General features: G+C 49.8%; 1 protein-coding gene across 2 annotated transcripts; it reads left to right on the top strand.

Moving 5' to 3' along the window:
* Positions 1-536: 536 nt before the first annotated feature.
* On the top strand, positions 537-8,797 carry LOC124085278 (cytochrome c oxidase subunit 4 isoform 2, mitochondrial). 2 transcript variants are annotated; one of them, XM_046432832.2, is made up of 5 exons: positions 537-654; positions 1,653-1,787; positions 3,962-4,126; positions 6,481-6,612; positions 8,546-8,797. In XM_046432832.2, the coding sequence occupies exons 2-5, from the start codon at positions 1,706-1,708 to the stop codon at positions 8,680-8,682; spliced, it is 516 nt and encodes a 171-aa protein (XP_046288788.1). In that variant the 5' UTR covers positions 537-654; positions 1,653-1,705; the 3' UTR covers positions 8,683-8,797. The 2 variants fall into 2 exon arrangements, with proteins under 2 accessions (XP_046288788.1, XP_046288786.1); XM_046432830.2 differs by having other exon boundaries at positions 546-654; positions 1,706-1,787.
* The last annotated feature ends 12,403 nt before the right edge of the window (positions 8,798-21,200 follow it).

Raw genomic sequence — 21,200 nt, forward strand, 5'->3', positions numbered from 1 at the left:
CACCTGAGGCTTCTGTATTAATGGATTCAGTCTTTACCACAGTCAGATGAGGTTAAAAAAAAAAATGAGGAGGGAACTATCATTATAATGTCTCATTTCACAGAAAAGAAAACAGGAGCTCAGAAAGGTTAGGCCATTTGTTGAGAGGTCACACTGCTAACATTTGAACAGGCTTTTCAACAACCTCGCACTGGAATAGAGTCGGGGAGAGGGAGTACACCACGGGACAGGTCCCAGGTGCCCGGTGATTGACGCTTTCTGTAGTGGAAGGCATTGAACTGGGCTGAGAGGCTGGCAAGACTCCCGTGAGGAGAGCATTCTAGAAGGACGAGCAAGGAACAGTGGATACAGGGGCATCTTGCTCTTGGGACAGTTCAGTGCAGAGGGCGGGGACGCTGCCACTGAGGGTCCCCAGAGGTAGCAGCCGGGAGGGTGGAGAAATTAACACGACGGCGCCCTCCGGTCCCTCCCTGCAGGCTTGGGCCGGCGCCCCCAGGGACTCTGGCCGGGCAAGACAGGACGTTCCCACGCGGGGGCGGCGCAGGCAGCGCGGGGCGGGCCGGGGGCGGCGCCCGACTCGGGTCCCCTCGCAGCCCATTCTCCGTTACTCACTGGGAGACCGGGTCGCGCTCCACCGCCGCTGCCAGCTGCGAGGTGAGAGGGCGGGAGATCCTGGCTGCCCCAGCCCGCCCCAGCAGGTGCGGGGGGATACGGCTCGGACCCTGTTTTCCCCGCCCGGCCAGGCCCCTGTGGTCCCTGCCCCAGAGGAGGGTCGGGGTCTCCTGGGGGGCTACCCTCTGTCCATACCTGGGGCGCGCCCCCTTCCCCCACTTGCAGATTCCCGGCTGCAGCTCCCCATGCGCGGAGCTCTCCCACCATTGATCCCTGACCCCTTAGATCACTGACCCGATAGACCCCAGTCCTTCCTTTCCAGCTGTGGGGGCGCCCCTCCCACTTATCACATACGATGTGCCCCCTGCCGCTCTCTAGTTCTGGGGCACCCCTTTCTTTCTTCAGAGATGGGATGCCCACTTCTTCTCTCCAGATGTGGGGGAACCCCTCCCTTTCTCTTTCCAGAAGTGGAATGCTTTTTTCTTCTCCCCAGATGTGCCCACCACCCCCCTCCTGCTGACCTGGTTTAGTCTCTGTCCTCTAAAGCTGTTCCCCACCCCCATGGGATGCCAGACCCTGAGACTCCCTCCAGGGGTGGGGGTGGGGCTCAGCCTGTCCCCTCCCCCACCAGATCCAGCCCAGCCAGCTCCTGTGCACGTAGGCAGGCAATTAGGGGGAAGGGCCCCCCTCCCGGGGCCATCTGTGCTGAGGCCTCCATAGATGGCCCTGTGGGGAAGAGCCTCAGGATCTGCCCTTTCCCTACCTGGACTCCCACCCAGTTTCCCCTGGGGGCAGACAGTTGAGGTGGCGTCCCCAGTCTGGCCAGGCTGAGCAACTGGCTGGCACCAGAACCCAGGCCCCAGGCCCATACTGTTCAGACATAGGTGGTTAGATAGGACTCCTTACTTCTCAGTGCCCTCGAGGGATCCGCAGGTCCAGGACCCTCCAGTGTATCATCCCCTCCCCTGGGATAATATACAAAATTAGAAGGGTCAGGGGCATAAGGGTGACTTGGAGCGCTCAGACTTTCACTACAACAGTTTCCTGGGCCCTGGGGCAAGAGCAGGGGGAGAACTCTTCTGTACCTGCCCAGATGCTCTCCCGAGCTGCCTGGAGCTCTGTGCTGAGAAGAGGAGGACTTGGAACTCGAGGGACACACAGCCCAGGAGGCCCTGGTAAGATCCCACCCGCTCTGTCCCAGAGTTAGGGACAGTCTGCCCGCTTCCTCCCTTGTGGCCCTGGACCTGGCCCCAATCCACTTTCCTGGATCCCATGCCTTTGTCCTGAGCCAAGTTCCTCCAGAAAATGGAGCCTCTGAGATAAGTAGATGCATCTCCCTTATTTAGGGCCCGACCCTCAGGCCCCTAAGCCTTTGGAGAGAAAGGATGCTACATCTGACCCTCCTTTCCAAGGCCTTGAAATCAGTCCTAGTCAGAAGGAAGTGTCTCTTTTTTAAAAAAAAATTATTTAGTTTTTAGTTTTAGGTGGACACAATATCTTTTATTTTAATTTCATGTGGTGCTAAGGATCGAACCCAGTGCCTCGTGCATACTAGGCAAGTGCTCTACCACTGAATCACAACCCCGGCCTAAGAAGAAAGAGTCTTAAAGCAAGAGAGACTTCAGCCACCTAGCAGAAGAAACTTTCTGACCTCAGGAGAATAATAACAAACATGTATTGAGGCCTTAGTAGGTCCCCAAGCTGAGATAAGCATTTTATATAGATTAAGGCAATTAGACGTCACGTCACAACAACTGTGTGAGGTGGATGCTGTGCTAACTCCATTTCTTGGATGAATAAATTGAGCCCCAGTACCTCAGAAGAGCCAGGACTCCTTGTCCAAGGCAGCTCCAACACTATCCCCTTAAGGTGACACAAGTCACTCCTGTGGGCGTTGCCAGTGTCAATGAACAGAAGATTCTTTATCAAGACCATCCCTGGTGCCCAGCCTTATTCTGCATCCCTACAAGGAGCCCTGGGGGCTTAGCCATTGAGGGAGCTTCTGGGAAAGGAGGCTAGTAGAAAAACCCACCTCTGTGACTCGGTACAGTGAGCCGAGCCTCTGCAGAGAGTCGGGCACCATCTGGACCCTCAATATCCCACTTTCCAGATGAGGATTTGAGCACAGCAAAGTCAAGGGGCTTGTTGGAGTTGGGATGGATCAAACTGGGTTTCAAACCCAGCTGATTCCGAATGCGTGCCCTTGACTCCTCCCCAGGGCACGTGTTCTTCACTTTGTAGTTTCATATCTAGCAGGTTCCTGCCTCTGAGCCTTTGCCCAGCCAGGGCCTCTGCCTGACATAAATTGGGCTCCGGTCTTCCCAGAGAATGCAGGACTCGGGGCCAGAGGGCCTGAACTGCAGCCTGGGCCCTGCTCCTTCTTGCTTTGTGCATTTCAGTGAGTCACGTAGCTGCTCAGTTTATTCATCTGCAAAATGGAGATAACCCCAGCCGGGAGTGGAGGCAAATGCCTCTAATCCCAGCAATTTGGGAGGCTGAGGCAGGAGGATCACAAGTTCAAGGCCAGCCTGGGCAATTTAGGGAGACCCTGTCTCAAAAAAGAAAAAAGGAGCTGGGCACAGTGGCGCAAGCCTGTAATCCCAGCAGCTCCGGAGGCTGAGGCAGGAGGATCTCAAGTTCAAAGCCAGCCTCAGTAAAATCAAGGCTCTAAGCAATTCAGTGAGACCCTGTCTCTAAATAAAATACAAAATAGGACTGGGGATGTGGCTCAGTGGCCAAGTACTTTTGAGTTCAATCCCTGGTACCACAAAACAAAAAAGAAGAGGAAGAAAAACAAAGAAAAAAAGAAAAGAAAAAGGAAGGACCAGACACTGTGGCACACGTCTGTAATCCTAATGGCTGGGGAGGCTGAGGCAGGAAGATTGCGGGTTCAAAGCCAGCCTCAACAATTTAGCAAGGCACTTAGCAACTCAGCAAAACCCTGTCTCTAAATAAAATATAAAAAAAGGGCTGGGGATGTGGCTCAGTGGTTGAACACCCCTGGGTTAAATCCTCAGAACATCCCCACCCCCAAGGAAAAATAATAAAGGAGTTGGGGAGATGGCTCAGTTGGTAGAGTGCTTGCCTCCCATGCACAAGGCCCTGGCTTCAATCAACACAGGCTGGGGATGTAGCTCTGTGGCAGAGCAGCCCTGGGTTCAGTCCCCTGTACTGCCAAAAAGAGAAAGATGACCCCATCCTCGGCTCAGAGCCCTTAGGAGCCAGTGAACTGACCCATCCAAAGGCCTTATCCAGACTTTTGCTCAGTAAGTGCGGCCCTTCTTATTAACATCATGGTTAGAGATGGGAGTCCCGGGGCCGACTGGCACTGTCCCTCCCTGTACCGCAGCCCGCGCCCAGGGGAAGATGACCCCCTACACCAACTACTTCGCCCAGCGCTCCTACCCCATGCCCGACGAGCCCTTCTGCACCCAGCTCAACGCCGAGCAGCGGGCCCTGAAGGAGAAGGAGAAGGGCAGCTGGACCCAGCTGAGCCACGCCGAGAAGGTGGCCTGTAGGTGTCAGGGAGGGGCCAGCCAGGGAGGGAGGCCGGGTGGGGGAGGCCCCAGCGCTGGCGGCAGCCAGGTGTTCACTCAACCTTCAGGTGCAGCCTGACGGTAGGCGGCACTGGGGACAGGAGAGAGAGATGGGATCCTGGAGGGTGCTTCCAGGTAGTGAGTGGAGCAGCGTGGGGGAAGGGCGTCATTGATGGGGTGGGGGAAGGGACGGGGGGGGGGGAAGACTGGGACTGGGACTGGGGCCGGATCCCAGGAGGCAGGGGGCAGGTCCTGCCCACACAGTGCCCTGCCACCGACCCTTTGATATTCGGAGTTTCTTAGTGTCATTCCACAAATGGAGGAGCTCACCTGACCCCCAGCTTTTCAAGGCTCAAGAACTTGCTGCTCAATTCATCTTCACACATCAACTTTTTCTTTAGTACCAGGGATTGAACTCAGGGCGCTCAACCACTGAGCCACATCCCCAGCCCTAGTCTGTATTTGATTTCAAGATGAGATCTCGCTGAGTTGCTCAGGGTCTCACTAAGTTGCTGAGGCTGGCTTTGAACTGGTGATCCTCCTGCTTCAGCCTTCCGAGCTGCTGGGATTCCTTGTGGGTCACCACCCCCGACTCATCGGTGTCTTACTGACCACCTACTACGAGCCGGGCACTGGGCACGTGGCTGGTAGCAAGGCCGCTCCATTCTTGCCCTGAAACCTCACATTTCCGGTTCTCTCCCCTCAGTTCTTTTCCCAGTCCTCTCAGATCTCTCTCTCCTTCTTTTCCCCTCCCTCCCTCCCTCCCTCTTTCCATTTCAGAAACCGACATTCCTCGCCCATCCTAAAGCACAGAGCACCTGCTGCACACTCAGGGTGCAGCCAGCTGGGAAGGCAGGTCCTCTCACCAGCTCACCCTTGAGGAGAGAGGCTCAGGGTGGTGGAGTCCCTGGCTGAGGCCGCACAGCCACAAGGGAGGGAAGGAAAGAGAGAAGGAGAGAGAGCACAGGAAGAGGGGTCAGCCTCCTTCCTAAAGTCGCCCTGAGGTCAGGTCTTTGAATGCTTTTTTCCCAGAAAGAACCTGCGTTATGCAGAAGTAGTTCCTGGGGCTGGGAGTGTCTTGCCTAGTGTGTGGGGGGCCCTGGGTTCCCTCCTCAGCTCTGCAAAAGAAAAAGAAAAGAGGAGTTCCTGGAGCCCCCCTGCTCTCCTGTGCACTCTCTTCTTTCACCCGACAGCACCCTGGGCCTAAGAGCTCAGGTGTCCCTGCGGGCAGCTGGCTCGGTCCCAACTTGCCCACCTCCTGACAACTAGGCTAGATCCTATGTCGAGATACCTACCCGTGGCTACTTCACAACTGGTAGAAGACAGGTTAAGCAAAAATAAAAGTTCTGAGTTTTAAATACATTTAAAATATACATATAAAAAGAATCTCCTCTCCGTCAACCGCTGTTCCAGGTGCTGGGATCTAAGAGTGAAGAGTGGGTCCTTGTCCCCCTGAAGCTTAGAGTCAAGTAGGAAGGATAAGCAGTAAATAAGAAAGTAGAGAATAAAAACATTCTTCAGTGTGAGGGAAGCGAGGGTCGGTCCTGATAAAAGTTGGGTTAAATAAAACCACAGCTTTGTCACCTCCTTTCCTACAGTCTGTCCTCCCCAACTCAGAATGAAATCCAAACTCCTGTCTGTGGCTGGCAAGGTCCTGGGTGATCTGGCTGCTGCTGACACCGGATTGCAACACTTTCTCTTCTGTAGTTCATCCTACTGCAGCCACAATCCCCTTCACTCACCCCTTCCTGCCTCAGGGCCTTTGCACTAGCTGCTGGTTCTTACTCCACTCCCTTTGATTTCTTCAAGCCTCCGCTCCAGTGTCACCTCCTCTGAGAGACCTTCTCTGACCACTCTAACTGAAGTAGCCCTTGCCCACAGTCTGTCTGAAGATTTGCCATTTGTGTCCGGCGCCAAGCTCCACAGAGGCAGAAATTTTCAACCAGCTTATTCAGTGCTCCATCACCACTTCTTGGCCACACTTTGCATGTAGTACAATCTCAATAAGCATTTGCTGTGTGGTGGCGCACACCTGTAATCCCAGCGGCTCTGGGGGCTGAGTCAGGAGGATCGCTAGTTCAAAGCCAGACTCAGCAACTTACCAAGGCTCTAAGTAACTTAGTGAGGCCCTGTCTCAAAATAAAAAATAAAAATAAAAGGGCCTGGGATGTGGCTTAGTGGTGGTAGAATGCCCCTGGATTCCATCTCCAGTACTGGGAGGGGAGAGGGGGATTTTCCAGATGAATGGCATTTGCTGGAGGAAGGGGGAGGTCAACTCTTGGCTCAGGGTCTTTGAAATGGGACCCCTTCCCTGCACCCCACTTGCTCCCAGTGTACCGGCTCCAGTACCACCAGACCTTCGCGGAGATGAACCGGCGCTCCAATGAGTGGAAGACGGTGATGGGCTGCGTCTTCTTCTTCATTGGGTTGACAGCCCTGCTGATTTGGTGGCAGCGTGTTTACGGTGAGTGGCTGCAAATGTGGGCCGTGCCCGTGTGGCCATGGCCACTGGCCAAACCCTTACGGAAGGCATGTTGTGACTCACCTGAAAACTTGAAAAGTCTCCAAAGAGGTGGAGGGTGAAGGACAGAACGTGGCTGCCCTGGATGAAATGTAGGGACTCTACCTCTAAAGGCCTCAGGTTCCTCATCTGTACAATGGGAATAATAACGCCCATGTCTCAGTGTTCTTGTGAGGATTAATGAGAGGGACTTGGGCCAGTGCTTGCCACATGGTCATGAGGGTGTTGTTACTGATTTTCTGTGTATTAACCATGTAGATTCCAGTATGTTGTTTCAGCTGCTGTAACAAAGATCCCCAGCATAAGAACTTAAGCAGTATAGAGGTTTATTCCTTTATCACAAAATGAGGCTAAAGATATAATTCAGAGGCTGGTTTTGGGGTGCACACCTGTAATCCCAGAGACTTGGGAGGCTGAGATAGGAGGATCGCAAGTTCAAGGCCAGCCTCAGCAAGAAGCTGAGCAAGACCCTCAATGACTTAATAAGACCCTGTCTCAAAATAAAAAAATAAAAGGGGCTGGGGGAATGGAGCTTAGTGGTAAATGGTCCCTGGGCTCAATTAGGGGAAAAAAGAAAGAAAGAAAGAAAGAAAAAGAAAAAAGAAACAATCCAGGTGAGTATTGGGACTCCACAAAGCAGGCTCCTTCTGACTAGTTTCTCTGCCATCTTTAACATGTAGCTTCCATCTTGACACACAAGATGGCTGCTCAACTCCTGCCACCTCTCCTTGCATCCTATTGGCTAGAGGTGTTCACATGATCCTGCCTAACTACAAGGGAAGCTGGGATATGTAGTCTTTTGTTGGGTCTCATGTGTCCAGCTGAGGTTTTATTATCTCAGAAGAATGGTTCTCTGAATGTCCCTGGACGGACAGCCCCACCGGCAACCTTGCTGGACATGTGCGTTCCCAGCCCCCTCCAGATCTACTGAGTCGGACTCTCGGGGTGGAACCCGCTCTCCCTGTCCTGGTCCCTCTCTCCTTCCTTCTCTTTGTGGTACTGGGAAGCTGACCCCAGGCCTCGCCCGTACTGGGCTCCAACACTGGGCTCCACCCGCAGCCTGTACTCCTCGTAGAACAGCCCCCTGGCTGGTTCCGAGGCTCTCCCAGGCCTGAAGCCATTGCTCTGGACAAAAGGGTGAGGACATTGAGGAAGCCTGGCATCCACCCAGTGGCCTGGCCTGGTTTCCTGTGTGACGGTGTGATGGGAATTCCCGGCCTGCATGAAGGTGAAATGAGACCGCCTCTGGGACTGTCTGGTGTGGCCAATGTGGCACATAATAGGTGCCAGTGAAGACAATGCCTTTCCTTCCCCTCCCTGGGATGGAAGCACCAGGGATGGAGGCCAGGCAGCCTAGGTGGGCTGTAGAGGCAGCTGGGCCAGAGAGAAGGTTGGGAGTGTGGCCCCAGGACCTCCTGACCCACACTTGTGCCCGTAGTTTTACAAATACTAACTCACTGGATCCCCACAACCCTTGAGGATAGGACCTGTTTTTGAACAGGTAAGGAATCTGAGGCTCAGAGAGGTGAGGTGACTTATTGACTTATTCAAGGCCACACAGCAAGGGAGTGGTATAGCTGGGATTTGGATTCAGTGGTCTTCAAATCAGTGCGCCTACTACCATTGGCTACAGAGGTAGGTGAGGACCCAGAGGCTCAGGCTGGGGAAGGACCTGACCCAGTTCCTACTGTGGGTCAAAGGCAAGGCTGGGATTAGAACCTGGAGGTCCCTGGAGTGATGCTGGTGGGGGCCAGATAGGAAGAGGGAGGTCCTCAGAGCAGGGCCCCCGACCCTGGGGCTGGGGCTGGGGCTTGGAGGAGCCCTGGGACAGCTGGATCCTGAGCCACGGCTGTCCTGCCCTGTACCCTCTCCACAGTGTTCCCTGTGAAGCCTGTCACCCTGACGGACGAGTGGAAGGCCCAGCAGCTTCAGCGCATCCTGGACATGAAGGGCAACCCGGTGCAAGGCCTGGCCTCGCGGTGGGACTACGAGAAAAAGGAGTGGAGGAAGTGAGGCCTGCCTGCCCTGCCTGTCAGGTCTCTGCCCCTGCAGCGGCCCCTGGCCACAGCCTCCAGCGCCCCTCCTGCCCCTCCCCTGAGCTCCAATAAAGCTGGCCTCTTCTCTTCCACCTCGAGCCTCCACCTGCCTGTACCTGGCGCCTAAACTCAGGTGCGGAGAGATGAGAACAAGCCCCCTCGAGGGCCCAGAGCCTGGCGATCAGGGAGGGCTTCCTGGAGGAGCAGGGGCTCTGGCCGGACCGGGAAAGGCAGGAAGAAGGGAAGACATTCTAGGGAGAGGGGATGGCAAAGGCAGGGGTGTGCACTCAGTCAGTAAATGTTTATTGAGCACCGACTGTATACTGGGTCCTTTTTTTTTTTTTTTTTTGGTACCAGGAATTTAACCCAGGGGTGCTTAACCACTGAGCCATGACCCGAGTCCTTTTTATTTTTTATTCTGAGGCAGAGTCTCGCTAAGTTGCTGAGGGCTTCTCTAGGTTGCTGAGGCTAGCCTCAAACTTGCAATCCTCCAGTCTTAACCTCCTATGCCGCTGGGATTAAGGGATTCACCACACCTGGCCCCTGGCCATGTCCTGGGTACTCATTCAGACCCTGAGGGTGCAGCAGTGCACAGTGGAGGCTCCAGGTTCCATAGGAAGGAAGGAAGGGGAGACAGAGGGAGGGCCACACCCCTGAGGTGGGCTTGTGTGTTTGTGGACCTTCGAGGAGGCTGCCCTGACAGGAGCACCCTGGGAGAGGAGGCCAGGTGGGGGGCGCTGGTCTTGGGGCAAAGAGCGGAGCCCACAGAGGCCCAGGGATCCTCTCCCTGGTGTGATGGGAGCTGTGTCAGGTTGGGGCCTCTGAGGAACAAATGCCCATATCAACCATGCGAGGAGATTTGTGGGAGGCAGTGCCCGTGAGGGACAAGGACAGGGGGGTGGCAGTAGGTGGGGAGAACCTTCAGACCGTGGTTCTAGTCTGAAACTAGCCTCAGACTGCGGGGCATCTCTATCTGTCCCAATCCAATCAGGAGGCAGGAACCACAGAGCCACCCAAACAGAGGCTGCTTAATACAAAGCATCATGCAGCTCACACAAGAGGGTGACTCTCAGGCCAGGCCCGGTGGTGCAGGCCTGTAATCCCAGCGGCTCCGGAGGCCGAGACAAGAGGATCGCGAGTTCAAAGCCAGCCTCAGTAAAAAATGAGGCCCTAAGTGACTCAGTGAGACGCTGTCTCTAAATAAAGTACAAAACAAGGCTGTGGCTCAGTGGTCGAGTGCCCCTGAGATCAATCCTTGGTACTTCACCGGCCAAAAAAGAAGGTGACCCTTTACAGAGAACTTTAAAAGGTACCTTAGGTGTACCAAGGAAGGATCAATTTGCCCTCCCCACCCTGGGATCTAGACCTCCCAGGAGACCTGTGGTTTGCAGCCCACAGGTTGGTGGGAGGTGCGCCAGGGGTGGGGCTGAGGCTGGTGGGTGGATAGGTGGAATCAGGGCACGTTTGTGCAGGCAAAGCCCAAAGTATGTGTGTCAGGAGGATGGCAGGAGGGTGGTCCCCAACAAGAGGCTTAAGAGGCACATTGGGCTCGTGGGGGGTTAGATGAATTTTAGAATGAACACACACACACACACACACACACACACACACACACACACGCCGCCCGTCCTTCGCAGCGCCCTGCAGCGCCCTCTACCGGCAAAGCTCAGCATCTCCCTGTAGAGGAGACGTGCTCGCGGCCTCGTCCCCGGTAGGTGGAGCAGGAACTGAAGGGTGAATCCGGAGCTGAGACGCCGCCAGTTGATACCTTGTACAACTACCGAGGAAGTCTTGGGGAGGTCAACAGGGAGCCCCAGAGCCCGTGCTGCCCATCAGAGGAGTGTGGCATTGGGCCCAACTGCCCCGTCCCCGTGACCCCGCAGGGCTCAGTCCTTGACGGGGAGCTGCCCAAGGGGTCCTAGCCTCGGCAGCCGGGGTGGTCCTACAATCAATCTTTTGAAGACAGATCTGAGAAGCACAGCCCTTGGACACACTAGATGCCAAGGGAAGGACTTGGCAGAGCAGTTGTGGCAACATTCATTTGATCAATATTCATTGATGATTATGTACCCACTGTGTCCCAGGATCTGGGGATGGAGTGAAGGAGACCTCAGTCCAGTCTCATGACTTCCAGTCCTTGTGAATATGAAAGTCTGAAATGGGAAAAGAGACATCAACCAGAGGGTGGCTTTAATAAATTGTAGCACAACTGTGTGCTAAGTGGAGGTTCATGGTACTTGGACTAACCAATTGAGGAACTGACGGGGTGTGGAGGAAGTGTCCTCTTTCCTGAAATGTGAAAGATGACCCAGGGGCAGTGGTGCACCCCTGTAATCCCAGCAACTTGGGACGCTGAGGCAAGAGGATCATAAGTTCCAGGACAGCCTCAGCAAATTAGTGAGGTCCTAAGTAATTTAATGACATCCTGTCTAAATATAAAAAATAAAAAAGGGCTGGGGATGTGGCTCAGTAGTTCAGCATCCCTGGGTTCAGTCCCTGGTATTAAAAAAAAAAAAAAAAAAAAAAAAGAGCTTGGATGTAAACTGGGTGAGGGGTAGGAGACAGCATTCCAGGTGGAGAGAAAAATCATATGCAAAGACCCTGTGGTAGTGAGGATCATGGCATAAGAAATAAAGGGAGTCCGTGGAGCTGTCACACCAAGAGGAAAAGGAAGAGATGAACCAGGGAAGGTGGGGAGCAAGAGACCATCCAGGTCCTGGAGGTTTGGTGCCTCTGTCAAAGAGATGAGTTCGGAGGAAAGCAGAGAAAGGACAGGAAGATGGATCTGGAGGACATTGGGAAAAAAGTATGGGAAACCTTGAACATTAATTTATCTGAGAAAGCAGCTTTCTTGGCCCCAGGCTCTATCTGCCTTGAGTGGAGAGATGGCAGGGACACAGAGAAGAGAGCAGTAGGGGACCTTCCTGCCAGCTCTCCCAGCCTGTTGGGTGGACATGAGAGTCAGAAGGTAATGAGGCAGAAGCTACAGAAATATTCAGAAATGTGTTCCAACCTGGGTGTTTTGTTTCAAGTTCTTTTGCATAACTAGGGACTGCGCCCAGGGCCTGTGCATGCCTGGCGAGTGCTCTACCACTGAGCTACACTCCAGCCCCTAAGTGTTTTCTATGTAGGTCTTGCTTCTGCATAATGGTATTTTATATCTACTCTTTAAATTGGTGCATTATAATTATACACAATGGATTCATTGTACCATATTTGTACATGCACAAAACAACTTGATCAATCTCATTCCCATACCTTCCCTTTCACTTCCCTTCTCCCTCCCCTGATCATATCTACTCTTCTTTGAAGGTTAGTTCACATTCTTTTTTTAAAATTTTAAAATATTTATTTATTAAAAGTTTCCGGAGGACACAACATCTTTGTTTGTATGTGGTGCTGAGGATCGAACCTGGGCCGCACGCATGCCAGGCGAGCGCGCTACCACTTGAGCCACATCCCCAGCCAGTTCACATTCTTTCATCTTAGTACCTTCATAGTACTTTTTTTTTCAGTACTAAAGATTGGATCAGGGACTTCCTCAATGGTCTCAATGGAATTTACTCACCTCTTCAAAGGCTCTATTCCCCCAAAACAGTCACATTCCCAGGTCCTGGAGGTTAGAATTCCAGTGTAGGAATTTGACAGGACATGATTCAGCCTGTAGTTGGCTTCAGGCTTTTTCCCTGTGTCTCCATGGTGTGGGACCAGCGGACACCTAGGGCATGTTCTTCTCATGGCAGAAGACTTTGAGGAGGCAGAGGGACGAGTGGGGACCCTCTCCATGTCCAGGCTTAGACTGGCGCACAGAGAAGTAGCAGTAAATCCACCAACCACAGCGCTCTAGTGAGGGTGGCTGTGTTACAGACCACCCCAGAACACACGGAAGAGCACGAAACAACCATTTTGTTCTGCTCAGAGATTCTGTGGGTCAGGAGTTCTGATGGGGTACGGTGGAGACCACTTAGGTCTGCTAAGTGGGGCTTCATCTGGAAACACTCAAAGGCCGTGCCAGAACTGTCTGGGGGTGTTTCACTTACACATTGGGTGGTTGACGCGGGCTGACATAGGGTGGTTGACGCGGGCTGACATAGGGGACCTCAGCTGGAAGTGAGTTCAGTAGGAATACCTCGTGTGGCATCCAGTGGTCTCTCTGTAGGGGCTACTTTGGGCTCCCTCAAAGCATGGTGGTGGTTGGGTTCCAAGAGCAAGTGTCCAAAGAAAGCCAGGAGGAGAGACATTGCCTTTTTATATTCTAACCTCAGAAGACACATAGCATGACTTCCCTGAGCCCCGTAGGTCAGGCACTCCCAGAGGTCCACCCAGGTTCAAGGGGAAGACGACATGGATCCCACTGCTTAGTAGAGGACATCAGGATCACAAGACTTGAGATGCTTGTGAAATGGGAATATTTTTGTGGTCATCTTTAGACAATATGGTCTGTCGCTCAAGGTCAAGCCCAATATTTTTTTTTTTTGAGAGAGAATTTTAATATTTATTTTTTAGTTTTCAGTGGACACAACATCTTTGTATGTGGTGCTGAGGATCGAACCCGGGCCGCACGCATGCCAGGTGAGAGCGCTACCGCTTGAGCCACATCCCCAGCCCTCAAGCCCAATATTAACGGGCAGAGAAATAGCTTCCCTGTGGAGGATTCATGACAAGCGTGAGGAAAGCAGCCAGATACAAGCAAATAATAAAGCCTATCACAGATGTGCAGAGAGAGTCACCATAATATCGAGTTGACAGGGTTTTTAAAAGATAATTATGGGCTGGGGTTGTGGCTCAGTAATAGAGTGCTTGCCTAGCATGTGCGAAGCGCTGGGTTCGATCCTCAGCACCACATAAAGATAAATAAATAAGTAAATAAATAAATAAAACTGATTATCATTTTTTTTTTATTGTGCTCGGGACTAAACCCAGGGTCCTACATAGACTAAGAAAGCACCCTATAATTGGCTGGAGATGTAGCTCAGGTCGTAGAGTGCCTGCCTTGTATGTACAAGGCCCTAGGTTCAATTCCCAGCACCAAAAAGAAAAGAAAGCACTCTACAATTGAGCTGCGTCCCCAGCTCTTTTTATTTTTTTCTTTTCTTTTATTCTTTAAATTGCCCAGGCTGGTTTTGAACTTGCCATCCTCCTGACTCAGCCTCCTAAATTGCTGGGATTATAGATCTGCACTTTCACTCCCCTGGGTTTAATCTGCAGTTCCAAAAGATAAATAGATTGAAACATCAAATCAAGTTAACAGGAATGAAAATTGACCATATTAAATTGGTTATTGACTAAAATTCAAAATCTTGACATTTAAATAAGCATATTTGACCTGAAGAAATCGGACCCGTTGGAAATAATGGACACAAAACACCACACACAATGACTCAAAACTAGTGAACGCAGATACAAACTCAAAATGAATGAAGGAGCAATAAAAGAGAATAAAATCATGGCATTTGCAGGTAAATGGATGGAGCTGGAGAAGATAATGCTAAGTGAAGTTAGCCAATCCCAGAAAAACAAATGCCGAATGTTTTCTCTGATATAAGGAGTCTGAGTCATAGTGGGGTAGGGAGGGGGAGCATGGGAGGAATAGAGGAATTCTAGATAGGGCAGAGGGGTGGCAGGGGGTTAGCAATGATGGTGGAATGTGATAGACATCATTATCCAAAGTACATGTATGAAGACACGAATTGGTGTCAACCTACTTTATATACAACCAGAGATATGAAAAATTGTGCTCTATATGTGTAATATGAATTGTAATGCATTCTGCTGTCATTTATTAAAAAATGATTAAAAATAAATGAATAAATTAAAAAATATTTAGAAAAAAAAAGAATGAAAGAAGAATCTGATCTTCATAGTGATGTTTACTTGGAAGCATTGGATTGGAATAGAAAAATAGCTTTGGGGCAGTGGGGTGTACCTCAATGGTAGGGTGCTTACCTAGCATGCAGGGCTCTGGGTTCAATCCCCAGCAGAGAGAGAGAGAGAGAGAGAGAGAGAGAGAGAGAGAGAGAGAGAGAAGTGTGAGCAAAGGTCATAACCAGGGAGATTAGAGAAAAACAAAACAAAAACTTGTTATGGAAAATTTCAAATATACAGAAAGAAAGAATAGAGAATGGGTCTTTTGACGACAGATCTCTTAGTATGCCTTCATCTGATAATGTGATAATATCTTGAATTCCCCTTGATTACTCAAGAATACCTTTTTTTTTTTTTTTTTAGTGCTAGGGTGGAACCCATGATGTCACACATGCTAGGCAAGTGCTCACCACTGAGCCACATCTCCAGGCTGTATTTTCTATTCTTGTTTTTCCAGTACCGGGATTGAATTCAGGGCCACTCTACCATTGACAGACATTCTCAGCATTTATTTACTTTTTGAGACAGGATCTCCCTGAATTGCCCAGGTTGCCCTTGAACTTGTGATCCTCCTGCCTCAGCCTCCCAAGCCTCTGGGATGACAGGCGTGCGCCAGGGTGCCCGACACCATGGCTTCTTTATTTTTCTTTCTTTTTCTGTACTAGGGATTGAGCCCAGGACTGTTCCACCTCTGAGCTGCATCCTCACCAGCCCTTTGTATTTTTGATTTAGAGACAGGGTCTCACTAAGTAGCTGAGGCTGGCCTCAGACTTAAGATCCTGCTACTTCAGCTTCCCAAGTTGCTGGGGGATTCCAAGCGTGCGCCACTGCATCCAGCTCATTTTTAATTGTCAGCCTGGCCATGCCTGGGTGTGCTGTGTTCTTTTTTCAGAAGGCACGAGGTGCCTGGTGTTCTTTGTGTACCATTAGCAGCTTTCACCGGTCACTGTGCAGATTCATTAACTTATTAGGAGTGCAGAGGGCTCTCAACCACGTGAGAAGATGTCAGCCTCAATTAGAATTTTAAACATGAAATTTTAAAGTCCCAGGACTGTTTTTTTTTTTTTTTTTTTCATCTACCAGATTGACAAAGATCAAGGAGTGTTTAACACAGAGGCTGGCAGGAATGCAGGAGACGGGCACTTTCACAGGACGCCAGAGCCAGATTTGACTGGATCCATCAAAATGACAAATGCAGATCCCTTTTGGCTTAGCAGTTGTACTCCTGGGGACCCATCCTGTGGCTGCGCCAGCAGGTGTCCGCAGGATGGATGCACGGGCTTGTCTGCTGCAGCACAGTTCAGAGAAAGAAGCAAAACTGGGGGACTGCTAGCTGCTCCTCTCTCCAGCAGTGTGTCCCAGCTGGTGTGCCACCAAGTTGTCGCACGTTGTGGCAGCTGTGTTGGTGGCCCAGCCATGTGCCCTTGGCACACCCTCAGAGGTCATGTGCAGACTTGGTGAACCATTCTATCCAAGGGCGCAGGTGCCCGTGTCTGACTGCAGGGTTACACTTTCCTCCACAGGACGTGCCATATGCCAAGGAGAAGTTGGCAACCCTGGGCCAACAAGGGACGGAGCGAGGGGGTTGAATGCCTTGGTGCTCTTGTTAGTGTCCCTTGGTGATATAATTCTGAGGAGCATCCTGCAGTTCTTTCTTTTTTAAAAAGTATTTATTTTTCAGTTTTAGGTGGACACATATCTTTATTTCACATTTGCGTGGTGCTGAGGACTGAACCCAGTGCCGTATGCATGGGTTCAATGAGGCGAGCGCTCTGCCACTGAGCCCCAGCCCCAGCTCTCTTTCTTTCTTTCCTTTTTTTCTTTTTTTTTTGGTACCAGGGATTGAACCCAGGGGCACCTAACCACTGAGCCACGTCCCCAGACATTTTTATATTTCATTTAGAGACAAGTTGTCACTAAATTGCTCAGGGCCTGGCTAAGTTGCTGAGGCTGGCTTTGAATTGGTGACCCTCCTGCCTCAGCCTCCTGAGCTGCTGGGATGACAGGGGAGTCCACAGTTCTTTTGAAGAATCCCTTGGGGTGATCCAAGGATCCCCTGGATTGAAATGGTAACTTACTCATTGTCACACCCTGTGTTGTGTGTCAGTTTTCCATCACTACGATGACATATCTGAGATAATTATTCTTTAAAGATAAAAAGTTTATTTTGGCTCACAGTTTTAGAGGTTCCAGTCCATGACTGACTGGCTCCATTGCTTTGGGCCTGTGTCCATCCAGCACAACATGGCAGGAATTTGTGGTGGAACAAAACCACTCACTGCGTTGTGTGTGGTGCCTCAAACCTGTGATCCCAGACACTCAGGAGGCTGAGTCAGGAGGATCAAAAGTTCAAGGCCAGCCTCAGCAATTTATGGAGACCCTAAGCAACTAAAGGAGACCCTGTCTCAAAAAAAAAAAAAAAAAAAAAAGGAAAAACAAGGACTAGTGATGTGGCTCAGTGGTTCAGTGTCTTTGGGTTCAATCCTTGGTATGGGAAAAAAAAAAGTAAGACATCAACCTTGGCACATTACTATTGACTATTAACTGAAGAAAGGAGGTTATGGGCTGGGGTTGTGGCTCAGCAGTAGAGCGTTCGCCTAGCACGTGCAGGGCCCTGAGTTCAATCCTCAGCACCACATAAAAATAAATAAAGGTACAACTAAAAATAAATATTTTTAAAAAAGAAGGGAAGTTATTAGATTTCTTCTGTTTTCCTACACAAGTCATTTTGCTGTTCACATTATTCAAAATCTAATCCAGGATCCCACATGGTGTTAAATCATCATGCCTCTTTAGCCTCATTTGATCTGACCATTCTTCAGTCTCTTTCTCCCATGACCTTGATACTTTTCAAAGAGTTCAGATCAGTTATTTTATAAAACATCTGCCAACCCTGGTGGTTTGGCGAGTGCCTATAATCCCTGCTACTCTGGAGACTGAGGCAGGAGGATTGCACATTCAAGACCAGCCTGGGCAATTTAGAGAGACTGTCCCAAAATAAAATTTAAAAAAAAAATTTAAAAGGGCTGGGATGTAGCTCGGGGGTAGAGCATCCTTGGTCCAATCCCCAGGGCTGCAGAACAAACACCACTCACCCCATCCACCAGGAAAAAAGAAGGAGCAAAAAGGAAGGAGGAAGACTGGGATCCTATAGTCCCCTTCAGGGCACACTTCCAAGACCCAGGACCTACCACCAGGCCCCACCTAAAGCCCGTCCCCCCAACAGCTCTATCCTGGGGACCACACATTGAACACAGAGCCTTTGGGGGTCCTTCAACATTCTCCGCATAGCACCCGGCTTCCTGTCCTTCCTGCCTCACCTCTCACCACTCCCACCTGAATCTGACTGGAGGCTGTGTGTTGGGAGGCTCCATATAGAGCCCTGAGAGCTTGGCAGTGGTTTGACAGCTCGGCCTGACACAATTGATGGAGCCCTCACAGCGCCAGAGCCCTTGGTAAGTACTGTGCGACAGAAGCATTGAATCTGCACAGTCACCCCCTGAGATAGGATGATTACCACCCCCAGTTTGGGGTAAAGAAACTCAGGTACCAAGAGTCACTTGTCCAGGACAGCCAGCTATCCCAACAGTCTGCTCTCAGAATCCTGCTTCTAAACACCACCTGGCCTTCCTGCCTCTGGACCCCGCTGCTGGACAGGGATAAGCAGAGGATGGCCAAGCCGGGTCCTCCCTTCTGGAGCAGCAGTTAACTGTGGAGCATGGCCATATGGTGGCCACCTACCCTCCACTGTTTGCTTTCCAGGAGCCCAGGGAGCTTGGCTCCTAGCCCAGGTAAGGGACAGCCAATAGCAGCCGAGGGATGCTTCACCACATAAATGGCTTGCAATTTAAGATTTTATCTTTTTTTTTGAATATTTATTTTTTAGTTGTAGTTGGACCCATTACCTTTATTTCACTTATTTATTTTTATGTGGTGCTGGGGGTCGAACCCAGGGTCTCACACATGCGAGGCGAGCGCTCTACAGCTGAGCCATGACCCCAGCACACAAGGTTTTATCTTTATTATAATTTTATTATTATTGCAGTGCTGGGGATTGAGTCCAAGATCTTGAATAAGGTAGGCAAGTGCTGTACCACCAAGGTACATCCTTTGCCCTTGTAATTTTATTCTGAGTTAGGGTCTGGTTAAGTCTCTGAGTCTGGTCTTGGACTTGTGATCCTCCTGCCTCAGTCTCCCAAGTAGTTGGGATTATAGGCAAGCACCACCATGCCTGGCTCCAGAACCACAGGTGTGTGTGTGTGTGTGTGTGTGTGTGTGTGTGTGTAACTAGGGATTGTAGCTCTTCTGCTAAAACTCCTTTTATTTTTTATTTCGATACAGGTTCTTGCTAAATTCTGAGGCTGGCCGGCCTTGAACTTGAGATCCTTCTGCCTTAGCCTCCTGAGCGGCTGGGATTACAGGTGTGAACCACCCTACCTGGCTCTAGAACTACTTCTTGTCCATATTCTTGGTATCTTAGTGATTTAAGAATGAATTATTCAATTTATTTATTTATTTGGTACCAGGGGTTGAACCCTGGGGTGCTAACCACTGAGCAATATTCCCAGTCCTTTTTGTATTTTATTTTGAGACAAGGTCTTGCTGAGTTGCTTAGGGCCTTACTAAGTTACTGAGGCTGGCTTGGAACTTGCAATCTTCCTGCCTCAGCCTCTCAAACACTGGGATTACAGGTGTGCACCACTGTGCCCATCTGTTTATTTTAATTTAATTTTTAATTTTAATTTTTTTCTAGTGCTGTGCATTGAACCCAGGGTCTAGATAATGCTTGGCACATGTTCTAGCACTGAGCTACAGCCCAGCCTGCCTTCTTCAAATTTTAAGATTGTCTTGTTAAAACTTTGTAATATACCTATTTATATTCCTTATGAATTCACAAAACCCTTTATAATGAAATTATTCCAGCTAATTATTCATGTGTGAACCTACTGAAATAAGATGGCTTAAATAATTTAGAAGGGAATAAATATTCCATATGCCCAGAATTCCAACATTTGTGCATGAATATTTATTAAAATCACGACATAAATTTATATAGGTCATATATGTTTATTTCTACTATTTTCTATATATTAATAAAAGTTCTTGTTATTTAGGGCTGGGGGTGTGGCTCAAGCGGTAGCGCGCTCGCCTGGCATGCATGTGGCCCAGGTTCAATCCTCAGCACCACATGCAAACAAAGATGCTGTGTCCACCAAAAACTAAAAAATAAATATTAAAATTCTCTCTTAAAAAAGAAATTTAAAAAAGTTCTTGTTATTTTTGCCTATAACAAAGACTATGACAGGTAGAGATAGAAAAATGGAGAGTTGGACATTGTAAGATGAATTTGATCATGATATAAACTGATCATGATCAAATGGGTTCTTTTGATTGTTTTTGGTACCAGGGACTGAACTCAGGGGCATGTAACCACCGAGCTACATCCCCAGCCCTTTATTATGTTCTATTTTGAGACAGGGCCTCGATAAGTTGCTGAGGCTGGCTTTGAACTTGCCATCCTCCAGCCTCAGCCTCCTGAGCCACTGGAATTGCAGGTGTGCACCACCACATGGGCTCAAATGGGTTTTTACAGCTTGTTTTTTACAAAATTGCACAAGCAGGACTAGGGGTGTAGTGCAGTGGTGAGAGCACTGACTAGCCTGCACAAGGGTTAGGGTTAGATTTCCCCCCCCCCCCCCCCCCCGCATTGAAGGAAGGGAGGGAGGGAGGACAGAAAAGAGAAAAAAACAGAAAAGACCCTGACATAGGACTTTGAAGCTGTCCCCTAAGTATCTGATATGTCATCTGCCTTTATCCTCCTTCCTTCCTTTTTGTACTGGGGATTAAACCCAGGGGTGCTCTACCACTGAGCTACACCCCCAGCCCTTTTAATATTATTTTTGAGACAGGATCTTCCTAAATTCCCCAGTTTGACCTTGAACTTGGAATCCTTCTGCCTTGGCCTCTTGTGTAGCTGGGAGTTGGGATTACAGGTGTGTACCACTGTGCCCAACTCAGAATCAAGTTAGTTTCTTTCTTTCTTTTTCTCACTCACCCACTGAGTCACATCCCATCCCTATTTTATATTTTCTTTGGAGACAGAGTCTCACGGAGTTGCTTAGCACCTCACTTTTGCTGAGGCTGGCTTTGAACTTGAGATCCCCCTGCCTCAGCCTTTGGAGTTGCTGGGATTACAGAGATAGATAAACTCAGGTACCAAGAGTCACTTGTCCAGGACAGCCAGCTATCCCAGTAGTCTGCTACCATACCTAGCTCAAAATCAAGTTTCTTTCTTTCTTTTTAAATATTTTCTTAGTTGTAGATGGACACAATACTTTTATTTACTTATTTTTATGTGGTGCTGAGGATTGAACCCAGTGCCTCATACATGTGAGGCAAGCACTCTACCACTGAGCCACAACCCCAGCCTCAAATCAAGTTTCTTAAGAAACAATTTTAGAAATATGTTATCTGGATGTTTTAATAAAATTAATATTTCATATCTTTCTTATGAAATGTGTCATTTCACTTCTTTCATCATAAATATGTAATATACAAAAATGGAATGAATTTTTTCCCAAGACTCACCACATGTACAGCCCACATCCCTTCCAACTTTCCCTCAGTGTG

This window comes from Marmota monax, unplaced genomic scaffold (genome assembly GCF_021218885.2).
Source record: "Marmota monax isolate L192 unplaced genomic scaffold, Marmota_monax_Labrador192_F-V1.1 WCK01_AAM20220418_F8-fsc00014, whole genome shotgun sequence".
Lineage (NCBI taxonomy): Eukaryota > Metazoa > Chordata > Mammalia > Rodentia > Sciuridae > Marmota > Marmota monax.